Source organism: Perissodus microlepis, chromosome 11 (genome assembly GCF_051167445.1).
Source record: "Perissodus microlepis isolate ML-2025 ecotype Zambia chromosome 11, ASM5116744v1, whole genome shotgun sequence".
Lineage (NCBI taxonomy): Eukaryota > Metazoa > Chordata > Actinopteri > Cichliformes > Cichlidae > Perissodus > Perissodus microlepis.
Window position 1 is genome coordinate 14,702,814 of NC_140471.1, and position 21,117 is coordinate 14,723,930.

Genomic DNA, 21,117 nt, shown 5'->3' on the forward strand with positions numbered 1-21,117 from the left:
TGGCCTGTATTTATATAGTGCTTTTACTAGTCCCCCCAAAGCGCTTTACACACCCAGTCATCCACCCATTCACACACTGGTGGAGGCAAGCTACAGTTATAGCCACAGCTGCCCTGGGGCAGACTGACAGAAGCGAGGCTACCATATCGTGCCATCGGCCCTTCTGGCCAACACCAGTAGGCAGTAGGTGAAGTGTCTTTCCCAAGGACAACGACCAAGACTGTCCAAGCCGGGGCCCGAACCGGCAACCTTCCGATTACAAGGCGAACTCCCAACTCTGGAGCCACGGTCGCCCCATGGCTCAAAAGGTTAGGTGCCTTTTTTAAGCTTGAATAATTCATAGATCAGTATTAAGTTCCAACTCGCACTGGAACAGTTGCAGCTGAGTGTGAAGCGCTGGGAGAGAATTAGTATCTCCAAATCTGAGGCCATGGTCCCCTCTGGTCGATCTATGTCCCTACCCTCACCTATGGTCATGAGCTTTGGGTAGCGACTGAAAGAACGAGATTGCAGATACATGCGGCAGAAATAGGCTAACTCAGAGGGGTGACTGTATTCTCCCTTAGAGATAGGATGAGGTGGTGGCCATCCGGGAGGGTTTCAGACTAGAGCTGCTGCTCCTTCACATCGAAAGGAGCCAGTTGAGGTGGTTGGGGCATCTGACAAGGATGCCTCCTGGGCGTCTCCTGGGTGAGGTGTTCCAGGCGTGTCCAACTGGGAGGAGGCCCCAGCGCAGACCCAGGACACGCTGGAGAGATTATATCTCTCGGCTGGCCTGGGAACCCCTTTAGTGTTCCCAAGCTAAAGCAGGTGGCCGGGTAAAGGGAGGTCTGGGTTTCTCTACTTAGGCTGCTGCCCCTGTGACCCGGCCCCAGATAAGCAGCAGAAGAAGATGGATGGATGGAAGTGTTAAGTGCCTAACTTGGAAAGACCTTCAGAAAGCCTGGCAAACTATTGCTCAAGACTATTTTATAACATAAAAAAAAAGTCTGGCTGGAAACATATTGTCTACATTCATGACCCTGCAAGATCCCCACACGTTGCAAAGTTATCAAGTCTTTGTCCATCGACATGTTGCAAGATGTAAGAGGGTGACAGACTTGTCTTTTCAAAGTCATCTCAAAGTGTATGATGGGCATAAGGACTTTGAGTATTTTTCTCATGACCCCTTTAGAAAACTTTTACTTTATTCTTTGTAAAACCACAAGAGATGAAATGGAATATTTGTCTCTTTGCTATTTGAGTCATGTGTCTGCTTCAAAGAGTAAGATTCAGCCCTTTCTGTTCTGAAAAACAGTTTTCAGCCTAATGAATATTTGTTTGAAGTGTTTCAGATAATGAAATGATTCTAAAATATTAATAAAGGACTGTGAGGTCTGTAGCGGTAGAAAAAACGTCCGCCAAGTTGACTTATTGTTGTTTTATACTGTGACACGAGTCTCAGATCATATTTCGGGGGTGCTGTTTTTTCAGACTGAAGGCTAACAGTGAGGATGAGGATACATTAAAACAAATGATGGAACAGCGCAGAGAGGAAAAGGCTGCTTTTGATTCTCATTTGCATGACAGCCACTGGTAAATTGAGTCAGGCATCAGAGCTGATGGTGCTGCTCTACCAACGTGTGTGTTAATGTGTTTTTGCCAATGCTAAAGAGAATTTCACTGGAAGAATCGTGCAAATCCACTCATTTTTTCCCTCTTTCTGCTTCCAGGTCAAATACAAGATGTGCCCCTGGGCCAAGAGGAAGCGGCGCCTCGGGTCGAGGTGACCCCTGAACTTGACCTGGAAGTGGTTCCTGAAGCAACAGGAGACTGGCCGAACGTCTTCTCCTGACCGCAGCCCGCATGACTGCCAAGTATCAGAAAGCACTGCAGAGTCTCATGAGCACTTACTGGCTAAACAGCAAAGCTTTGCCAAACACAATAATCCTCTGAAAGGGGCTGTGTGGCTGGAAACGGATTTGAGGCTCCACCATCAGCTGAAGTGAATATTGTTCATCATTTCTTTTTGTTACCGTTCTGCTCGGATCTCGGCATTCATGTGGATGTTTCTTTGACACCTGGCACCCAGCTAAGCTTTGTTGCCGACCAAATGCACCTCTACTCTCCGGCCTACCTCTGCAGGGCAGTGGAGCCCCGCCACCTCTCAGAAATTACTCAAGAAACTTATCAAAAAGCCCTTCAAATTCCCCAAATCCCACTTGGATTGTGCAGCTACAATCTGAACTGGGAGAACTCCAGGGCCCACCCGACTGTGGACAAACACCCCCATAGCTCCTGTCTCCATCTGAAAATGGGTCAGAGCTGTTTCAGAAACACAAGGAGGACCTGCACATATCAGTCAGGTGGTCTTAATGCTGTACCTTCAAGTCCTCTGTCCTTGTAGCGGTCCCTGGCTGTTTATTCAATTCAGCATCAAAGCAAGGGGAGTCTGGCTCCCTCTGATTGGCCTAATGACTTTTATCCGTTCTGCTGCGGTCTGATTGTCATCAGTATGATAACCGCTGGAGAGGTTTGGTTCAGGGAACACAGGCATCCCAGATAAGTCTCCACTCTGGAGACAGAGGTCTCCCTCTAATGCCGGCCCTGCTGGAAATAGAGGAAACTGGAGCGTGCTGCAGAAACTCCCCAGCGACCAGTGTCGTGTCTTCTTCGGTGGTGTGCTCACAGGGAGCTGCAGGCAGCTTACCGCTGTCATGGCCTAAAAGCAACCGTCTTACAGTACATAAGACTGAAAGCACTTCTTTTGTACTGGTTTACTTCGTCATATTTATACTGTACATATTTCATCTCCGAGTGAAATGTTTATTTTCAATTGATGTTTTAGTTTGAAAACAGCGGCTCACTGTGAAAGCTGCGCCATTTTCCAGGTTCTTGATTGAGGACTGCAACACTTTTTCTTTACTGTGTCTCACTTTGTAAATAGTGTAGTTAGATGGGGTATATTTTTTGATGAACCACCACAACACAGATTATTGGATATATATAATTTGAGCATTAGGTTGCATTTGTTATGAAGCAAAGCCAATGTACAGCTGTTTCTTCTTCTTTTCTATTGTCCATAATAAGTTAAGATTAAAGTAATTTTTCTACTAATCAAAGCTGGTTGTTTGTTCATTACTATGAATTACAGATAGAATAAACTGTTTTGATATTTTGGATAATGGAGGCTTATCGGCTTTGTTGCCAAGAGTCAAATGAGGACAGTTGCTTTTGCACAGGGGGAGCATTCAGGCAATATAAAAAGGTGGTCCCCTGCTGATTTTGTGCTGCTTATCTGAGTCAGTGTGCAAGCAAAAAAAAAAAAAGGGGGGGGGTCAAGCTATTTTTATAAACTGCCTCTGCAGGTGCGAAATGTGACAGGGAATGTGCTCATAACTCACTCAAGATCTGCACACTAGATTTTGGCGAGTGAATTCAAACGGAGCATTTTTAACAAGAAAATTCCAGAAGACACCTGGAGTCATAACCATGGTCGGCTTGAGCAACAAGCCCGGCCTTGCTCTGATTTGTTGGGTAGAGGCAGTGCTTCTACATAAAAATACAAAATAGCTGTTTGCTGGATTTGACCCAACACCAGCGTTGATGTAAAACTAGTCAACAACAGTTTTTTCTTGAGTTTTTTGGACCAAACATGATGTAATCTATTCACTGGTGAGCTTGTGATCTGGATGTAGGAACTCCTGGCACAATTTTCACACAATTAAAATGTCTTTTTTTTTTTTGTCTCTGTACAAAACCACAGTGGGGATTTTAAATCAAACAATCAATGTGCGGTTGAAGTCCAGACTTTCAGCATCTCAAGGGAGGAAACTTCAGGTTATAGATGTCAGGATTTTCATGCATGTCTTAAAAACAGACCTTATAATTAAAATCATGTCAATTTGTCCAGCTACTTCAGAGCATCTGAAAATGGGGTCTACATATTAAAATGGTTGTAACTTCTGAACAGTTAATGCAGTACTTTTCTTAAAGTCTTTGGAAGTCTGCACTTCAATCACATCCTGAGTGTTTGATAGTCCACAGCAAACTCTGGACCTATCTGTACCTCTTTGCTATATCGTCACATAAAACAGACAAATATCCATGTTGGGTAACTCCATCCTGTTTTCCATTAACTTCCCCATTCACTGTGCAACTACAATAGATTTCCCCAGTTTCAAATTAGAACTCATACAGCTGTTACATGGCTGGTGTTTCTGTGGCCTCTGATTCACTTTTGAATAATCACTCCAAAATGACGTGGAAAAGGAAGAAAAAAACATGTTTAGAGGGCCGTGTTTATCTACTTTAATTATGAAAGCTGTGGTAAAAAGAATTTCACATGTATCCTCTTGGGGGAAATGCATTCATACTTTCAATGCTCCAGCAAGCTTTTGTACTTCAGTAATTTCAGCATGACATGAAACTGCATATACTCTGTGTGATTACACATGTGCTAGAATAGCGAACAGGTACTCCATCTGCTCCGGTCATGAGCTCGGAAAGCTTGGCCCAAATAGTGATTACCGGGTGAATCACGAATTTAGGCTTAATGGGAAAAAAAAGACTGTCATGTCTTTGTTTGGCATGACCTTGTTACATCACTTTGTTTCACTGTTTTTTGTTGGTTTATTTTTTTAAAGATGCATCATTTGCTGCTCTAGACAAAAAGACACAATGCAGTCAGTAGAGCTGGTTTTATATATTTATATATATATAGATATATATATATATATATTTTTAAATGTTTTATTCTCAGTTAAGTGGCAGGTCATGTTTTATTACACATACAGTAATGAGGAGGAAGTTTACATTCATTCTCAGGGTCCTTTCAGAACAAAGAAAAACAACACAGCTCTCAGAAGGCTCAAACAAACAGGGGGCGGGTGGGGACGCTGCAGATCACACATGGCTGCTTTTGGAAGGTGGATGGAACAGCACAAAACTGGTGCTGCTGAGCTTCTTCTTCTTTTTCTTGTTTGTTTTTTTTTTTACAGAAAACTCACAAATTGTCAAAAAGAACAAAAACACCTCATAATGTGTCATTACAAAGTTAGTTACAGAGCACCTTTTTGAAATTGTGTGTTTTTTATTATCCACATGAAGGAAAAACAGCACATTGTATTTGGTAGTCAGGAGGAAAGGCACTTATTGTTGAGCTTTTTTTTTAATGAATTCAGTTTACAGTATCTGTGCCAAACAGGAGACAGAAGCAATGAGATGAGGAGACTTACAGTACACTAAAGCATTGAAGAAAGGTCTGAATGTGGCATCGTGATTCAGATTCAAGGTTTTAAAAAAGGTGGAAAACTGCACTGTTATGTGTGGACAGGTAGATTAGTCATTATCTCATAGACTGAAAAAGACTACAGGAGAAACTCAATTTAGAAAATTTAGAAACTTTTACAACAAAACTCCAGATTCAGCCTTAGGTCCTATGATGACAAACGCAGATCAACGTACATGTAGGACAGGACGCTTAACTTAAGTGACGTAGACAGCGTGACGAGACAGAAAACCGCTCTTTTCTAAAACAGAAGTCACCCGGTCTTTTCACCCGATCGGCAGACGGCAATGACGATCAAGTCAGTCGGACTTGCACCGGCCCTAACCTTCAGCTCTCCGGGTCTGCTTCAGTTTTAGCCACCTTGTGTTAGAAAGAAATACATGGAGACATCCACAGAAACCCAAATACACGTATATATAGAGGGGTGGGGGCGTTCAGGCTGCACATGTGAGCGGCTTCGGGATCAACTTCGGCAAACGGTTCACACCGGTGATGATGACTGCATAGACTTAGCACAATGCAATGCAGGGAAAGGAGGGAGGAGACAGATTGTGTCGCTATCTACCAGCCAAAAGAGTGTTTGGGGCGGTGGGGGGGTGGGGTGGAAAGAAATGAGGGATTTAGTGAGCATTACAGTGTTAACAGAGGTGGAAGGGAAAGTGAGTCTAAGGGATAACTAAGATTTCCTCGTTTTCTTCCTCTTTTTTTTTTTTTTAAACACCCCCCGTGCTCTTGAACGCCTTCCGTCGTGCTGTTGGAAGGGGCTGTACAGATGGACCTCAGCGTTTGGCTGGAGAAGCACTCCTGCTTCCCTGCATAAGACAAGACACATGATGAATATGTGCACATGACATGTCGGCTTCAGCACTAAAAGAGAGCCCTCCGGTCATTTTGCACAGAGTGTAATTACAGTATTCACTTAAGCACTTTGCAGACAAATCCACGAATAGATCATTCAGCTAATAACTTCTGAATGAAAAAAACAGCCTTCACTGTGAATGATGGTCATTATAAACCATCAGCCTTGTGAAAAGATAAGCTGCCCAGATAAGTTGCTGTTTCTCTTTTGAATACATGATTTCATCAGCTTTCCATTAAGCCTGAAATTGACACACATTGATGAATTAACCAACCTTCAGGCTTTTTATCTCCCATACGTTCTCAAACTGAACAATGACCTTAACATTAACAAGTCTGAGTAATCATTTAAGGTGAGAATTGAGCAGGTTAGGCCTTAGTCACACAAGCCTAGAGACCAGCCAATGACTCCCCCGGAAAACTCCCCCGGACTGCTGGAAAAAATGTTAATGTTAAACCCACAGCCCACACAATCTTAAACCTTTACTCTAATCAAAATACAAGAGAAAGTGATGCATTTGCTTGAAAATCTTATTAGCTAAAGTTAAAGTCATAAGCAATGTGTTAACACCAATGTGTCACCCACCTGCATCTGGAAAACAAACTTCAATACAAGAGCAGTAAATTTAGGTCAGTGTAATGAGTAATATCACAAACTAACCACCTCCTCTGGCCAGTTTCAATTCATTTTTTATATAAATGCATTTATATAACAATGTAGCTGAAATATGTAACTGTTTCCATGGTCTAAGGAGCTTGGAAAGAAAAGCGTCTGGACTTCTTTAAGCTGCTTGAAGACGTTTCACCTCTCATCCGAGAAGCTTCTTCAGTTCTAGGGTCAAATGGTGGAGAGTCCCAGATTTAAGCCCAGTGTATTTCAGACCCAGCAACACACTCAGACAAAAACTGGTTCATCCGAAAGACAAAACTCCAAAACACAAACTTAACAATGTGGTGTATGCTGTACAGTGCAGCGAGGAATGCCCAGACCTCTACATCGGAGAGACCAAACAGCCACTTCACAAGCGCATGGCACAACATAGAAGAGCCACCTCCACAGGACAAGACTCAGCAGTCCATCTGCACCTACAGGACAAAGGTCACTCTTTCAAGGATGCCAATGTTCACATTTTGAACAGAGAGGACAGATGGTTTGAAGGAGGAGTGAAATAAGCCATCTATGTCCACTGTGAGCGACCATCTTTGAACAGAGGCAGGGGTTTACGACACCAACTGTCTGCCATCTATAATCCAGTTTTGAGATTCCTTCCCAGACGCCTTAACGCCCACTCACACCCTGGGCTATCTGACCTCAGGAAATCACATGATAGGGTGGGGCCAGGTTTCATAATGAGCTCACCTGAAACCCTGGCTGATTGTGACCCACACCCGTTTTCATGCCTTGGCTCATGTGATTAGGTAGAGGATCATCAGGGGGTCCTTTGTCCCTCTTTGGGGGGAAACTCCCACTGGGTTTAAATCTGGGACTCTCCACCATTTGACCTTAGAACTGAAGAAGCTTCTCGGATGAGAGGTGAAACGTCTTCAAGCAACTTAGACTACGATGACCTGGATGACTGAGAACCTTCACAGAGATACTGTTTCCATGGAAAAAAAAAGGATTTAGAATTATGAGAAAGTGTGTCAGAATCTAATATATTTAAGCAATGTTGTGCAATATGGCAAAACTTCTGATGCTGAAGTAAAAGTGATTATGCAAGTGACAGATGTGAGTTTCAAAATGACACGAAGTAAAAAAAAAATGTGTGAACGCAAAACAGAATTGTAAGAAAATGAAACAAAACTAGGGAAAAAGTCTGTGAAAGGTATCAGAAATGTAGTCAGAGTTTGTAAAAGATGGGGCTCATCCAGCACAGAGGAAACATGAGAGTAGGATAGGTATATTTGCCAGTTGCAAATACATTTGCTTTGTCATCTTCAGAGCAAAGATTTCTAGTCACCCATTGATTTTCATCCCAAAAAGAGTCCAGAGCAGACCGGCTGCTTTTATCTCAGAGCTCTCTCTTTACAGACTTTATTGAATTTTTTATTTTTTTTCCTGTCTCACTTGTTTTTGTTCGTGCCTGCTACTCTGCCAGAAAAAGCAAGCAGAGCAAAAGGCATAAAGATTATTCAAATGAGACAAATCTTTACAGACTGCAGTAGGAGATAATCCTGCAATGTACAAGGCTTTTTATTCATAAAACAGGGGCTGCTGACTGCTCTAGCCATTTCACGTGAAACTCGATATCTGTCCCGAAAGGGAGCGATGGTGTTCGGACTTAAAAACGAACAGAGACAACATGTGAAAACCGAATTAAAAAATGAAAAAAATGACTTTATCTTACTTCCATTTGGGCCTTGCTGACATTTATGTGTAGAAATGCTGCTGTGATAGCACTAAGTCAACACTAATCAGCCTTATTAGGAAGATTCAAATGGAGCGTCCCAGGAGTGCGTGGCCTCCTGAGCTGTTTACACTCTTGTAGCTCACTGACAGCAATTTAGCACTACAGACGGGGATGCTGCCCAGGGGAAATTTGAATATCTCTCTACCATCAGTAATCGCTAAGCTAAATAACAATCTCAGGTAAAGTCAGAGTTGCTGGCTAATTAAATCCTGTCAGGAAATAACTAGCAGAGCATGAAGACTCACACTCCTCTTCAAGACGCACCAAAACAAATCTGGTTATTAGGAACTGCTCTGGAGGGGCTGTGAAGGTAGCAATGTGAAGCTGATGGTGAACATATACATTTTTTAACATAACAGAAACATGCAATCAGCCAGTGCTAATCTATGGGATACGCATTAGTACAGACTTGGAACATTATTGCTGTCTGTCTAAGTGACATTCATTTAAATTTTCTCAGCTTCTTTATTATTTTTGCATCAGTTCTCTCATCTGTTTGTAAATTACCTGCGTCTTAAACACCAGAGAATCACACAATAAAACACATTAACAGATGGAGGCAGCGGGAGATCAGCAGCTCCTGTGTTGCTCCTATATTTTGGCTGCTAATGTGTCTTTTTGTGCCAGTTAATACATTCCCGAACAGAAAAAAGAACTAAACTAAACTAAACACTGTATTGCTTGTCACATGATTAATGCCAGACCTTATTTTGTAACAGCATAAAAAAGGGGTTATATTATAAGCATTAGAAATAGTCCCAGCGAACCCTCATCAAAAGTGGATCTTCTGCATGATTATATCAGCGCTGGCGTAAAGCTTGTAGCGTGCACGATGAATAACTTTGTGTCTAAAAGCCTCTTATTATTCTGCTGCTGCCTGCTTTAGCAATGACATTACAATGGCTTCTAAGCATATCAATGCTGAGCAAACGAGCAGCGACTCAAACTCAAGTATCCCTCCACCAAGTATCGGTTACTCACTCTGCTGCTGATATTATCACTGTGGCAAAGAAGAAGACAAGGCAGGGAGAGGGATTAGGGAGAATAATTTTCTGTTTGCATTACTAGCGAAGAAAATCAGCATGAAGAAACAGAGAAAGCAGTGTGATTTTATTTATTTTTACCATTTTGAAGATCCTAGTCAGGGTGCCTTTGCCGTCCCCTGCACTGGCCTTCTTGCCTTTAGCAGACTGTGACTTCTGGGGGCCCTGGCAGTGGGAGAGAAGAATTAAAGTGTGTTAAAGGACTCTATCAGAGGATTAAGAGATGGCTGAGCTTTCTGCAGAGAGCCCTGAAGAAATTTCCAGCCCAGCATATGACAATGATAAATTCAGAGTTACAAGGGATGGTTTTCTTCGTGACAGATTGGTGTGCTTTCCAAAAATCGTGTAAATGTTTGCTGAATATGCTGCAATCCGCTGGTGAGGTTTTCATCCAAATATTTGAATTATGCATAAAACCATCAATCAGCAAATCCAGTTTTTGCTGATTATTTGAATGTCATTTCTTCTGTTTGATAAATAGAAGAGGACCATTCGTATTATCATAGGTGTTGACATTTAAAACTGCCCTGCATTGATGGATCGGTGTGCCTTTTAAAAACACCCTAAGTGCTGATTGTTAATCAGCATAATCAGTGTTTTAATCTGGTAATATTTCAGACACTAGGATGAAAGTCCTTGGACATTCTTTTCAAGTAGGTGTAAAAATGTAATCAACCCAACATACTGAGGACTGCTCTGAGAAAAGCAGTTAGGGACTGTCTGAAAATTACAGCAGGGAGCTGAGCTTAAATTAGGCTGTCCTCGCAACAGATTCAAATCCTTTTACTCCATTGCCTTTATTCATGTACCAACCTTATGACACTTGACACATGATAAAAACAAAAACAAAGGCTTTTTCTAAAAGTGTAATTAAGCACTTTATTAGGTGCACCTTGCTACCAATAGTCAGGCAGTTTGTGGTGTTTAAACCAGGGGTCTCGAACACCAGGCCTTGAAGGCTGGTGGGCTGCAGGTTTTAGATGTCAGCACACCTGAATCAAATGATTAGTTCATTATCAGGCCTCTAGAGAACTTCAGGACATGTTGAGGAGGTAATTCAGCCATTTAAATCAGCTCTGTTGGATCAAGGACACATCTGAAAACTGCAGGACACAAGCCAGCGAGGCCTGGTTCGAGACCCCTGGTTTAAACAATGCCCAGTTGGTACTAAAGGGCCCAAAATGCACCAAGAAAATATTCCTCACATCATTAGACCATCACAAGCCTGAACCAGTTTTAGGCGTGCCTAATAATGTAGCTGGTGAGTATACTTGTGTAATAAATAACTATTTAAACAAATTTGAATACTTGTCTACCTCGGGTCCAAAGAACAACTTCATTCTCTCCCTTGCCAGTAATTTCTGCACAGCCCCTAAGCAAATCTGCTTTTTCACTTTTACCCACAGTCATCCTGCTGCTGCTTCACATACATGATGGAGACATTAAATTAAATGCTTGCCAAATGAAGCAGAAGGCGGCCTCGCTTCAGTCGTTCTCAAAGTAATTTCTGAAATGCAACAAGGATGATGAAGAGGAGTAGGCCTGTGTTATCATGGATGCACAATATGCGCACATGATGTGGATGAGTCGGGCTGCGAGGTCACCAAATGGAACTGATATACTTTGAAAATGGACTTAAGTCAAGGAAGGAAATGAGGGCATTATCGCTGATGTATGGACTGATTATGAAGGCTTAAGTGGATGATGGAAAGTAAATGGAAAGAGAGCCACAGGCATCATGCTGAAGGCAGTTTGAGAAGATGAACTCAGCTTCCTTCAAGTTTAATTAGGCATGATACCTCCATTTGGATTTTTTTGTGTGTTTTAAACCACCTACCAGGCCTATCTTGGCTGCTAGTCCTCTCCACTGGGTGTGTAGAGAAGCGAAAGACAAAGACAAGAGATAGGAGAGAGAGGAGACAAATAGCAAAAAAAGGGTGTCTTACTCAGTGCAAAGGCGGGATGGGAAGGAGAGGAGGCAGGTAGGAGAGTCCATCCAGAGGGAAGGAGGGGAGTCACAGGGTCACAGAGGGGAAGGCAGGTGCACAGGAGGTGCAAAGGGAGGTAGAGGAAGGAGGAGCAAGGCAGATGCTCACATCGAAAAGAGCACAAATTTAGTGACATTTAGCAAGGAAAGCATTGCCCACAAAGCATAAAGCTGCACATATATGTTCCCCAAGGCTGTTTCTGCACATTTACACATCTCATCTGTATTTACTGTTTCAACTGATGCTCAACGAGCTGACCTTTACTACCTGAAACTGATTCTATTAGAAAACAATAAATAAAACATTACATTTTTAAAAAATGTACCTTTATTCAGTGTCTTTAGACCTTATGATACACCATAAAGATACACCATCCATCCTCTTAACTGCTTATGCACCTTAGGGTCTGTAGCCTATCGCAGCTGTCATTTCGAATCAAACATAAATGCAGAATCCTTTTAACAAAGTAAGAAAGACTCACCCTAGACTTGGGAGGGGCAGGGGACACCTGAAGAAGAGTTAATGACAGAAGGTAAGAAGGTTTTCACAGAGCGGTGGCCTGTTCCCGCCACTTGAATCGTTCATCACGTATAACGGCGAGCATATTAACGTCGACCTCAGCAAATGAGACAGTTCCAATTAAATAAACAGATCGGCGAATAGCCAATAAGAATTGGCACTTTATGTCGCGAGATGCTAAACGCACAATCTGGTCCACCAACCAGCAGCTGGCACTGTTCGATAAGTCCCACAATGGGGTGCAAAGACTGTTAACTGCAAGAACTTCTATTAAAGGCGATTACTTTGATTACTTTTAGGCGATTATCTTGATTTACTTTCTGTATCATACAAGTCCCTAAATCAAAGTGGGGTTTTCTCATGACATTTTCAACAGCACCACTTCTGCAGTGTCCAAATCGCCGCAAGGACTCAACTTTGTTTGACTCAACGTTATTTGACTCATTCTTCATGACGCAGGCGGAAAAGGCTTTTAGTTAGAGACCAAAGGAAGTAATAGGAGAGTAAAGACACAAACACTGAAGAACAATGGAAGAAAAGCCCACGCTGACAAAAAACATGTCTGACTCAATGTGAAATGTCTGATGTGAGAGGATATGAGTGTTTCTAAGGTACAGTTCACTTTAGGGATTACTCACAATCGTGCGGAAGAAATGGACCACGGCGTTCTCGGCCCCGCGCTTACGTGGGGAAGTTGCAGAAGCTTTCTGAGGGCCCGGGGAGAGAGCGCCTCGGAAAGAGCCCTGGAAAGAAAAGGGAAGGAAGCATAACAGTAATATGGCTTCACTGACCTTTACTCAGTGTCGCTAATAGTAAATGTCAGCAAGGCTGGGATTTCATGAATCTCTACTTTAGCCAATTGAAAATAATGTCACATATGGTGTTAACTACCTGAAACATGACTAATTTTAGTTTTAATTTTAGAGTGTTTCATAATGGACAGTGCTGCTGCATCAAGGTGTGAATGTCTTCACTCCTGAAAGTCGTGGTGTATTCAGAAGTGGCTGATGATATCATTGTGCAAAATCGTTGCACATCACCTCATAACCTTTAGGGGCAAAACCTCTGGCCACAAGCTATTCAAAACAAAAATGGTACAAATGAGCTGTTGGAGTTGTCTGTGTTCTCCTGTCAAAGGGTTGATGTCAAAAATAAAGAGTAATTATCATCCCAAAGTAGAATTAAATGCAGCTAATTGCTTTAAAGTCATGTTTTAAAGGGTACATCGAGGTGACTTTTTATGCCTGTGTGAGAACTGCGGTGCATTTAAAATATTTAACTGATGGAAACATCACGGGGACACAAAAAGGTGGCAGGTGAAATGCATAAAACTAACACAAATAGCGGCAATAAGCAGCAACCCAGAGAAAAAGGAACTAAATTCATTTCCACCTACTCACTGTGTGCTAATGTTAGTGCGTTCATCAGTTTCAGTGACCCTACTAATGTAACAGGAAAACCTGTGTGTGTGTGTGTGTGTGTGTGTGTGGCAGAGGAGGATTCACATCCATTACCTCACATCAAAGAACCTTAAGGTAACCAAAGGGGGAAAACTTTACTGCCAACACCATTACGCAATCTGAGAGCCATCTGGTGTCACACACACTAACTTTAATGGGTTTTGTTTAAAAAAAAAAAAAGAAGAAAAGAAAGAAAGAAAAAATGGAAAATTACAATAAAAACTTCCCAGAAACAGGGACGCCCTGTTTTCTTCTTGTATTTCCTCAGTGATGTCTTTGTGTGCTCTCTGCTGCTTCAGTGCTGACCCTTTAATGCATATGTGTGAGTGGAGGTGTGAATGAAAAAAGTTGAGGAATTCGAGTGATCTCAGTGACTGAGAGGAGAAGAAAAAGTAAAAATTGGCAGGATTTTTGTTGCTATATCCTCATTTTCTGTCAGTTGCCCCCTTTGAGGAGAGTAAATCTTTTTCCTTTTGTTTTCTCTGTTTTACTCTCTTCTGTTTTCTTTATCATTTGGTGAAACATGTGCATAATAACTTCTGTAACTGCTCCTGTGAGTGCTTCATCTACATTTCAAATGAATATTACACATTAGTTTTGAGAGGACAAAAAAAAAAAAAAAAACAGGGGGCGGGGTCGTCCATTAGTGCCTCTCCTGCTGTTAATGGAGCCATTCGGCTCTTGAGCAAATGATATGGAGGCATTAAAACCAAGTTTCTGCAGTGGTGCTGTTCAGCTTCTGGAACTACTTTTTAAACTTAATTGGCATCTGAAAGAGAGGGCGGTTGCAATCACTGATAGCTTCATGTCTGAAGAGAAACGACATCAAGCAGGTGTGACGGAGTTTTTTTGGATTTGTGTGCTGCTTTCATTTAAGTGTCTGCTAAAGTTCCCTGAGATTTTAGCTCTTTGTGCCAGCCACTTTTCATGTTAAATACCCACATGTTTTTCTATTTCCATTCCTTAATTGAGACTGCACTGAGCTGCCATTATTGTTTTAATGAAATAGTTTGACATTTGTCAAATATACTCATGTTTATTTGTCGAGTCTTCAGAGCTCTAATTCATGCTAACTATGGCGATGTAGTTAAGAGACTACTAGCTTAGCACAAAGACTACCATGACAGTTTGAGGGCTACAACAACTGTTTACTCAAGTTTTCAGTTTTGTTAGCTGGGCTAACATTATGTAACTTCAACCGTAAATTTTCATCTCTTTTGTAGCCTCTTCACCAGTCTACAACCATGCAATTTTGGCTCCCCCTTACCGGTTTTGTAGTGACTAAGCAAGGCAGCCATTTATGCAGCAGAAGCAGGTCGATGTTAGCCCGTTAGCTAGCAGCAAACCTAGCTTAATCCTGCAATAAAGTGGTCACTTGTCAAGAGCTTCATTACTTCTTTACGTTTTGTCATTATTGCCTATCCTGCCTTTAATAAGACTTACAAATATTCTATAATAGACTGTCTTTTTACCTATGAAATTATAAATGTGACTGGCACCTTACAAGAGAGTGATAACTGGTTACCATATCAAAACTAAGTTGTAGTCAGACATGTCTTGTTTATTGTTGTCCTCAACAATAAAGTTAATATTTGGTTATTTGTAATTTGTAACTTACAAATTGTATTTTCTTTTTAAATTGTCAAACCACTGTGGTTATCACTTAGTACTCCGTGCAGCCTATGCAGTTTTTTTTTCTTTTTTTAGAGCAACCAAAGTTGCAAGTAGCGTAGCATTCATTTGAATGTGGTTCCAAGTTTTGGGGAACATCTATTATTCATTTTAAATTCCAATAATTTTCAGTATTACTATAATTTCACCACATTTAAAATTATAACCCACTTGTTTTTTTAACTTAGTGGAGGTAAGAGCTGGAGGTAAACCAGCTACAGTAGCTACTACTAACAAAAAAACAAACAAACCCAAAACAGAACAAACACATTTTTAAAGTCAAAATTACTTGTATTCAATAATCATTAGTCATAGTCAATAATACCAATTAATAGCAATACAAGACAATTTGTTTTCGTTTGTTTTAATTGAAACATCTTCAGTCCTTCCTCCCACCTCATGCTTTTCCACACACACACTTCCATTATTAGATTGATTATATTTGCTAAGTGGTGCATAACCCAAACACACAGAGGAAACACTTGAAATGCTTGTACATTCCCCCCCCCAACTGCCGTCTAATCTCCTCAAAAGACAGCATTTGTTTTTAGTCTGCAGTAAGTTACTGTGCCACAGTGGCCGACTTGTTTCTTGGTCTTATAGGGCTGAACATAAACTTCTGTTTTCAATCAGCTTTAGGTAATCACTGAACTCAGCTCTGTTGTATTATCTTTTCATTTCATCTTCAGACTCATACAAACAATTCAATCCAGTCATCCATTACTTAGCTCCAAGTAGAAATAAAAAGTAGATCAGCTTTCCAATAACGCCTCATATTTATGTGACTGACTGAACAGTGAAATATAGTATCTTGTCTTCTGGCTCAGCCTTTACAACCAAAAAATATAGTTTAACATGATTTTTTTTCACCCTTATTTCCCCTCTGATCTGCAGTAAATACGAGTTAAACAGTTGTTAGAGCAGTTAAGATAATTTATTGCACTTAGAACTAGAAAGAGACATTGAGCCAAACACAGTTAAAACAAAAACAATGAGAGCGCTGATGTTGTTAAAGAGTTTTAATCAAGCAAATATCCAAAAAGCTTAAACAGGATCAGGTTAGGAACAGATCACCGGTCACAGCAGATACAGTTATTACAAAGGCATTACACAGCAGTGGATTATTGCTGGGCCACTGTTGTTTTAAATAAAATCTCAGACTGGATCATGGATCACATGAGAACCTGAGGTGAGCAAAGCAATGAGACAGGGGGTCGCAGAGCCCCTCTCCCCCATCCCAAGACACTGGCATTATAAGAGTCCTCAAAACATTGGGCTCCAACTGTGAGCTGTCCTGTAAAAAGCCTGACACTACTCCTGCACTAGAATATGACTCACTGTGCATGCCATTCAACAAATTAGGAGGCAAATTAAGACTTCATAATTATTCTCAGTTCTTTATGAGTCTTCATTTCTGCTTGAATAGCTAATGCTCATGCAAACGTAATTTTCTCTCCAATCAGCACATCATTATCCCTGTTTGAAATAATCAAATCCCGTTACTATTCAGATGCAGATTAACTGCAGCTATATTGTGTCCTAAGACCTGAGTTTGTTTTTTATGGCGTCTTCTCACAACTTTAGATTACTTGGGGACGGTCTTTATATCTTCTCAAAGCCCCGACTCAGGTTTAGATTGAAAAATATGTAAATAAATCAGACAGAAAGAACATTAATAAGCACGAGGGATCAGTGTGCAATAGACTCCACATCTGCCAGTATGAAAACAATTCAACTCTACTGAAATAAGCATGCATATTCACAATCCAACGAGAAACACTGAGACAATCTGTCTTACGAATACTGCAGCCCGCAAGTCAAAGTATGCATCAGGAACATCTGTGGAGAATCTGTGCACACAGACTAGATACTGAGATTCAAAAATATCTGTCTTTAAGAGGAAATCTTTCTGGAAAAATAAATGTTTGCAGCCAAAAATTAGTGCAGGTTTTTTTTTTTTTTTTTCCTGTGTTGTTTGTTTTGCTAGAGGCAACAGAGGTGAGACCAACCTGTCATTTACTTGAGATGTGAGCACTCGTTCATTTGAAGGCAAATCCTCGGTGAACACATAAATATATATTTATAGTTTGTCTTTTGTAGACTCGCCATCAATACGAGAAACAAGATACAATTTCATGGCCACAGCAAGAATGAGAAAAATCAAACAAACACGGCAGCGAATTAAGACCTGACATTACATGAACGCTTCATAATTTGTTCTGTCGACACGTTCCCTGACTTTTTTCCAAAGTAAAACAATGTCTGATCAGCTGAACAGGCTAGGAAAAAAAAAAGAACTGTGACATATATATATATATATATATATATATACATACATACATACATACATATACATATATATATATATATATAAATATATAAAACCCCATTTTATCCTGAATCTTACACTGAAAACAATTTCATGGCTGGCATAAGGCAAAGGGAAAAATGCATATTTTCATGCTGTTCAATGATTTCTCTGCAATTATTATGTGCCAAAGCACTCTGATTAGCACTCTGCGGGGTTAGAAGAGCTTTACAAAAGGAAAAAGCATACAATCAGAGCGATATTGTTGCCCACAGGAATAAGCTCGCCATACCATATGATTCCTTTCAAACTATTATCATGTTTTCAGACAGCTGTCACAGCGAGTAGACGTGACTCGTGATGGATCATACAGATCAAGCGCACTTCCATTTCTTCTTTCTCAGAGAACTACATTGCAGGCTCAGCTTGCTGCAGTAGCATCATCAAGACAAGCAGATATACTCAGCGCTGTGTGGTAAACTCTCTGCGCTCATAAACCAGATTAGGTGCTGAAGCTTGGAATTTTCTATTTCGTCACCACCTCCAGAGGGCATCGCTGAATGGACCGAAAGCGAGTGGAGCCGGCTGAGCTGTGGCAACGCTGCCAAGACTGGTGCCAGGAGAATAAATGGAACATTTGCTATGACAAATGTTCAGACTATTGGCAGGCACTATAGCAACATATATAAAAAAATGTTGTTTTTTAAAAATGGGATTTTCTTTCTCTCTTTCTTCTTAATTTTTTGAACAAAGTGGGCCTCACAGGAATACTGTTAAAGATTTGCTACTGTTCATAAAGGAGGTCATCTCAACAACATCGCAGTACATGGTTATTAGAAAGCAGCGCAGGCTCAGATGCTTCATAATCGCTCGCCTGCCAGACAAGCCTGTTGTTTCTTAACAGGATGCAGACTTGTATATTCCCAAACCTGGGATGATATTAAGCTCCTACACTAATATACTTATTTATATGCTAATACACTGTACATGCGCTACTTGTTTGATCAGTTGTAGCATCATTTCATCCTCAACTTTGAAAGTGACTTAGCAGACTGTGGCAACGTGCAAACAGTAGTGAAGTACCTCCCTGTGGCTCGTTTATCAAATTATAGCTTAAAAAAAAAAGTTTTACATATAAGGAGGTGAATTTCCCAGCTTATCATCACCATCATTGCAAAAAGTACCTGAACTGAGCTGTTCTCCAGTTTGACAAACGTTCCAATTAACAACACGCTTAATGACAGCAACATGTGAAACACTATAACGTTACATCTAGAGATATTAGATCTGACTGAAGAGGAAAATGCTATTAATGTCAGTACCATTCAAATAAACAGAATAAAGAAATATTCTTAAATGGGTCAAAATCACAGCGTCTTTAGAATTAAAACAAAAAAACAAAACGAAGAAAATAACCCCCGCCCAAAGTCATTATCCAGTGTCGATTCAGGATCAGCCAGTTAATGTGAATCGCATGACAATGTCAGACTTTGGTTTAACATAAAATCAACAGTAAAACCAACACTATTATACATGACAGATATCTGACAACAGATTCTAACAATGTGTGTTAGCGAATCACAAGTAACAAGTGGTTCTGGGAGCCACTCTGCAGAACAAACTAAGGTACATAAGAAGGACTGAATCTCTTGGTTTCCTCACCTTGCCCTTCCTCTTCTTGTCCCCTCCAAAGAACTTTCCAATCTGATCCAGGAGGCCGGGGTTCTTCTTCCTCCGACCCAGGCCAAAGGCGGCCTGTGCAGAGCTGCTTGCGGATGCCATGGTTGTATTAGCAGTTGGTATTACGCTTGTGTTTGTCAAATGTGGGGTTCTTGCGTCTCTCTTAAATGAGAGCCGACAGAGGAGGAAAAAGAAAAAAAACAGAGGAAAGGGAGGGGAGGAAAAAAAAAAGCTAGCCTAATCTAGGTCCTGTTCTTGGCTCTCCGACCCGCACTCTGAAGCCGCTCCGCTGTGCTCCTGGATGGTCTGCAGCTCGTCCGATTCGGAGGGTCGGTCTTTGAAGGTGTTGTCCTCTCGGCCTGGGGCATCTCGGGAGAAGAGGCGGACCAGGTGGGGGCGTGGTGTGGCAGCGTCAGGGTCAGCTGTGCTGGCGGGGCTCCAACACTGGTGGGGGTCTGTGGAGTCAGTCACCGCTGGCTTCTCCGAGACGCAGCCATTGTTCTGGTTCGCATCTGCCTCACTCAGGCCTGCGCGAGAAACAACAAGGGTCATCTATGGGCTTGGGCCCGCATGGCACACAACAAACCCAGAGCAGCACAATGGTTTCTTTTGATGAGAGCAGGGCCTTCCTGCTGCAGCGAAGACCAACAGAGCTAATACAATTTACATGTTAGCTGCAATGAAACCAACCAGTGAGATGGAAAAGGTGTGAATGAGACATGAGTAACTGAAAAATGTTCAGTAAGTTAACTACTCCCTTCTCAGGGGCTCTTACCACATTGTGGGCTCTACTTGTGTGCTGTAGTAGGTGGGATCACTAGTTTTGACTCAAACACAAGTAATTAGACTCTTGAATTATTATTTTTTTTTTTTTTGCAATAATTCAACTATTTCACTTTACAAGAGCAGTTTTAAAACAGTCACTCTGAAACTTGACAATGGCAACGGATTATCTTCCCATCGTGGCACTTTCTCGCTTCAACTCAGGGGCGGCTCTACGGGGGGCAAGGGGGGGAGCAATTCCCCCCCCGCTGTAGAGCCTTGCCCCCCCCCCCCCCCACCCCACACACACACACACACACACACACACACACACTCTGAATCGTCCACTCTGACAGCTATCCGTTAAACTGGCCAGCTCCCACAGCAGAGGACATCCAGTGCATTCCTCCGTCCAAAACAATACGCACACTGTACTGACAGAAATGGTGTAGCACTACACCAGAGAATCTGCATGCTAATGCTGGCTGAAACAGTGGTCTTTTGTCACAGCTGCATAGTTATTACAAATAAACAAAGGCCCCAGTGTCACCAAAATAACTCCTATAAGTATGGATTTTCAGCCCGATGCACAGTGACACTTATCCGATTTAGGACCCGAGAGCTACCAGGCTGCTGACTGTGGGTATAGAGCAAGTTTGGATCGAGTCTATGCAGAAGTTAAGCTTTGATTTACCACAATTTTAGGTGGAATTACTTCTACAGAAACACATCCAATGAGTCTTCTTTTCTTCTGGAAGATTTACATCTCGTGAATCACTTAAAGATCAATTGAAAGATGGGTCATTCCATCATCCATTATTCCGCCTATTTTAACAAGCCAATACTCAGACATTTATTGATGTATCCGTCCCAAATTACAGATCCTGATTAATTATAATGGTAACAAAGACCAGTGAAAATTTCAGGCTTTTATCTTTATTAGTTTAAAAAAAAAAAAATGTATATTCACATTCAAACATCGTCTCAGATCTCAGAAAAAAAGTGAAAGGGGTACATTTTGTTCTTACTTACGGCTTTTAAGACAGACTGACACATAATGATGATGAGCCTCTCACCCAGCTTTTTAAGGACAAAACATAAATGTCTATACACACTGCTTTTGATTGTGTCTGTCCAAAAGTTTTTGC

At 41.4% G+C, this 21,117-nt stretch overlaps 3 protein-coding genes across 7 annotated transcripts in view; 1 reads left to right on the forward strand and 2 right to left on the reverse strand.

The window, feature by feature from the left end:
* The window catches only part of LOC146377401 (zinc finger protein 236), a 54,271-nt gene extending 51,170 nt beyond the window's left edge, over positions 1-3,101 (forward strand). Inside the window, exon 32 of the mRNA XM_084945063.1 lies at positions 1,713-3,101. Within this exon, the coding sequence (XP_084801189.1) occupies positions 1,713-1,834 (122 nt within the window). The 3' untranslated portion in view covers positions 1,835-3,101. The remainder of the gene's footprint in view (positions 1-1,712) is intronic.
* A 1,574-nt stretch (positions 3,102-4,675) lies between these two features.
* Positions 4,676-19,309, reverse strand: LOC146377402 (myelin basic protein-like). 5 transcript variants are annotated; one of them, XM_084945070.1, is made up of 7 exons: positions 19,190-19,309; positions 12,727-12,831; positions 12,051-12,077; positions 11,419-11,448; positions 9,663-9,746; positions 9,520-9,538; positions 4,676-6,081 (listed from the first exon to the last, which is right to left on the reverse strand). In XM_084945070.1, the coding sequence occupies exons 1-6, from the start codon at positions 19,307-19,309 to the stop codon at positions 9,536-9,538; spliced, it is 369 nt and encodes a 122-aa protein (XP_084801196.1). In that variant the 3' UTR covers positions 4,676-6,081; positions 9,520-9,535. The 5 variants fall into 5 exon arrangements, with proteins under 5 accessions (XP_084801196.1, XP_084801199.1, XP_084801195.1 ...); XM_084945073.1 differs by lacking the exon at positions 11,419-11,448; XM_084945069.1 differs by lacking the exon at positions 9,520-9,538.
* Positions 19,251-21,117, reverse strand: part of LOC146377403 (myelin basic protein-like) — a 52,712-nt gene continuing 50,845 nt past the window's right edge. The window contains exon 4 of the mRNA XM_084945074.1: positions 19,251-19,734. Coding sequence (XP_084801200.1) covers positions 19,445-19,734 — 290 coding nt within the window. The 3' untranslated portion in view covers positions 19,251-19,444. The remainder of the gene's footprint in view (positions 19,735-21,117) is intronic.